Consider the following 3972-nt stretch of genomic DNA (forward strand, 5'->3'; position numbering starts at 1 on the left):
TGGAACCACCTTATTCATTGATGTCATTATAACCAATATTAGGTTGAATCACAAGGATATAACAAAACACTTAAGAAAAAGTGATTACCAATAACAAGTCAACAATCAACTAGAAAAAAATGCATATATTGAGAAAAGGCCTTTTTGTTTATATGATATTGAATGAACCAATCTACCATGAAATGTGCTCTAAAAACATTGATTGAAAGGAAAAACAATTTATCACAATTTGATAAATTATTGAAAATATTTTTTGGGGATCTTGATTTGCACTTCATTGTATCAAAATAATTTTGTTTTGGACTAGGTGCTATTGGGCTCCATGACAAGTAGATTATTTTTATTGTATTGAATAGTATATAAGATGGACAATTTTGCATGAGAGTTGGCAAATAATGTAATTCGATTATGATCTCATTATGATTCATCCCCATAAGTTGATTTCCAACCTTATTATTATTAATATGTACCTTAGATCATGCAAGTACAATTTTGATCCAAAGCATTCTTGTGCCATAAATGTAAACCTCGAGCTTTCAAATTGGGCCTGGTTCCTTCTATTTCCACTAACCATCATGAGTCAATTAAAGTGTGAATATTTCAAATTCCATGCTATTAAGGATTAATTCTAATTCAAATCTAGCATTCAGTTGTTATCTATATCTAATTTTTACTTGTATGTGGGTAAAAAGAATTTCATTAGTATTGCATCATCATTTTAATGCAATCATTGTTTGTCATTTATATCTTTAGTTTAATGTTGTTGAATCAAACTTTCTTACAATTTGATACAAGAAAATATGGCCTTCACAATACATCAAATTCTTAAATATTTATCTAAAAGATTTTTTTTATAGAACTATCAAAAGTATATTTCTTTTAGATCTTCATTAAAACTATGATAAAATTTCATGAGATTTAACTAATAACCATTTAGATAATTTGAATGAAAATACTTAACATACAAGAGAACATGACATTCACAGTTCATCAAATTTTTGAATATTTATCTAAAAGATATTTTAATAAAACTATAGCAAACATATTTTCTTTAGATCTCCGTTAAAATTATAATAAAATTTCTTGAGATTTGTTATTAAATAACAATTGAGATAATTTAGATGAAAATCCTTTTGAGTGCGTTACATTCACCATCAACGTGGGAGTACAGAGAACTGTCAAACAAACATGGCCCACGTAGTCACTTACTTATCGGTAAACTAAATTAGGCTAGCTATGAAGAAAGAAAATATAAACCAGATCAGAGATTCATTATCGAGAAAAGCCTCAAATATCTGTGTGGTGACAGACAGTACATAGAATTAGCATTAACAACAGACCCATGTTTATTATACCGAGAAGCACTCCACTAAGGCAACACTGACAACAAACCAAAAGAAATAATAGAGAGAAAGAGTGTCTGTCATGGGCACTTGGGTCCGCCCTTGGTGTTCATCCTGTCTCTGTAACAAGCACACTCATCCTTATGACCATAATGCCCACTTGGAACACAGTTGCAATACTTGCAACAATCCTTGCAGTATTTCTTGCACCGGTCTGGCCGAGCTTGAACATTCTCGCATCTCACCTCGCATTTAGCATCACAGTCTGTCAAAAGGAACAATAATAACAATTGTAGTTGAAAAAAAGAGACAATATACAATAATAACAATGATATAGTATCACCCTTACAATTTTTTTCGATCAATCTTAACATTTGGAATCAAACTCTATGATTCATAAATGAACAAACCTACCTTTGTTTGTCAATACTGGCGGGGGACCCACAGGGGCCACTGGGGCAGGCGAGGGGGCTACGCTGTCCGCTGCACCTGTTGTTGCAGTCTGCGTGCATTACAGTCACAGAAACAAATGAGTTAATGCTGTAAAAAATTTAGTTGCAAACAGGAAAAATCACTGCAAAAGAAGAAAATACAACACAGACTTGTAATAAAACTGCGAGGAAAAGAGCGAGTAAGAGGCTGGCGTATACTGTGCTCTTCATCTCCATTTTTGCAGTTAATAAACTGCTGCTTATCTCGCTTCGCAGGGCTGTCTCGATGCTCTCTCTCTCTCTCTCTCTCTTTTGATGCGTTTCATGGGCATGGGTTGTGGATAATTTATAGGGTTGGCGAGGAGTTCAAGAAGTATTATTATTAAGACTAGTTGCCTTAATATAATGACAGGCAAATCGGAAGAAGGTGCCTTTGAGATATAATTAATTAAACAATTGGTTTACGAGCTCATGGTTGCCATCTAGACTTTTGTCGTCTTTGTGCAGAAATGGCAGCCTGTTTCTGGATTCGCGTGCTTCCCCTAGATGTATTTCAATGGAGTTGAAGCGCTCACTATTTTTAATGATTGTGTTCCACAAACTGTTGACTTTTGTCCACATGGCCCAAGGAGCTTATCGCCTGCATAACACATACAACCTGATATACATGTGTTAGGGTCCTTATCATGGGTCCTCATTATTTTTATTAATTTTTAGTTAAATCATTTTGCGTGGGTGTTGATAGTGTATTAAATTTTATTAAAAATCAAATTTAATTATTTAAATAATATCGAGTTGTGTGTAAGATTGGATATTTTAGAACCATCATTATATAATACTTTGACTCTCGATTATAATAATAGATTTATATATCAATTATTCACATCATTAAGTCGATTGATATCAAACTAACTCAATTTACAACAAGACATAGTGTGGTTTACTCAAAACATTAACATCCACCATACTTTATTTCTCTACTCCAATCTTGTTTTTGATAAAGATAAACGGGTTTTACATGGACCCGAAACCAAGAGTTTTACAGAAACTGGCCATCAGCCAACCAAACAGAAACCAACAACAAAACAGGGGAACACCCCAGACCAAGCTCAAAAGCATAGTCTAGTGGCTTAATTACCACCAAGAAAGTTTCATACACATAGCAAGCTTGCAAAGGTACTCTCTAACAAAAAACTTTTTTAGATCCAATACACTTAGTAATGAACAATATTTTGCAAACAATTGGTGCTCTAGAGAAAAAGACACTAGTGGGACACAATCATGTCAAGTGGGCTAGATCATATGTGCAATCTAGTAATAGGCCCCATAAAGCTCAAGCTGTCTTTATCAAGGGCCTTTGATCATTTACCTAGACTCAAGTTTTACTTCCCAACTTTCAATCACAACCCCACAACAATTAACAACAACAAAAAACCAATTTCTAAGTAAGTTCCATTCCATCTTAATTATTTCAACACATTTATGTCTCAAAGTACTCACACCTCAATTTGTATTCATTAACCACAAGTAAGCTAATTAGGATTTATCAATAGACGAAATATATCTAAATTAATGGGTGTTTTGTTTCCTTATATTTTGGTGTATAATGTGAATTGAAAACTTCCTTAAGTGCATCATCAAATGGCTATTTAGAAATGTCATCAATCATAAATGGATACCACATAGGAATTATGCATTTGTGTGTCTTTTATATCTTTCAAATCTTGTGAAATTAGTAAAGAGGTCAAATTGGGAATTATATAAATTTCATACATTATAACCTTCTTATAACACACTCCCTAATGTGCTTCTGAATGCTAGTACCTAATTCTAAAAGAAATCATCTTGAAAGATGCAAAGCTTTTAGAAGCTCATATTATTTAAGGATACAATTAGGCTAGGAGAGACCATATTTTCCCTTATCAAGTCAAAACTGTACATGATCACATCATGTTGGCAAGGAAACAAGACGTAGAGACAAATTTGGAAACCTTGTCGCATCTCATTACGTTATGTCTCGAAAATATGATCTTTGGAACATAGGAAGTAGACTAGGTATACTACCTAGGGGTCACATCTCATATGCTAGATATAAGGATATTGTAAGATCCATTCACTAGTAGAATGATGAATGTAACAATAAAGGATAGAGATAAGATATTGATGAAGAATGATATATAAAGGATTGTATATATAAA

General features: G+C 33.1%; 1 protein-coding gene across 1 annotated transcript; it reads right to left on the reverse strand.

Annotated features, from left to right (window-relative positions):
• Nucleotides 1-1158: 1158 nt before the first annotated feature.
• On the reverse strand, nucleotides 1159-2074 carry LOC131069575 (peamaclein-like). Its single transcript, XM_058005080.2, has 3 exons — nucleotides 1946-2074; nucleotides 1758-1845; nucleotides 1159-1608 (listed from the first exon to the last, which is right to left on the reverse strand). The coding sequence occupies exons 1-3, from the start codon at nucleotides 2009-2011 to the stop codon at nucleotides 1424-1426; spliced, it is 339 nt and encodes a 112-aa protein (XP_057861063.1). The 5' UTR covers nucleotides 2012-2074; the 3' UTR covers nucleotides 1159-1423.
• Between the last annotated feature and the right edge of the window lie 1898 nt (nucleotides 2075-3972).

The sequence above is a fragment of the Cryptomeria japonica genome, chromosome 3 (assembly GCF_030272615.1).
Source record: "Cryptomeria japonica chromosome 3, Sugi_1.0, whole genome shotgun sequence".
Taxonomy (NCBI): Eukaryota; Viridiplantae; Streptophyta; class Pinopsida; order Cupressales; family Cupressaceae; genus Cryptomeria; species Cryptomeria japonica.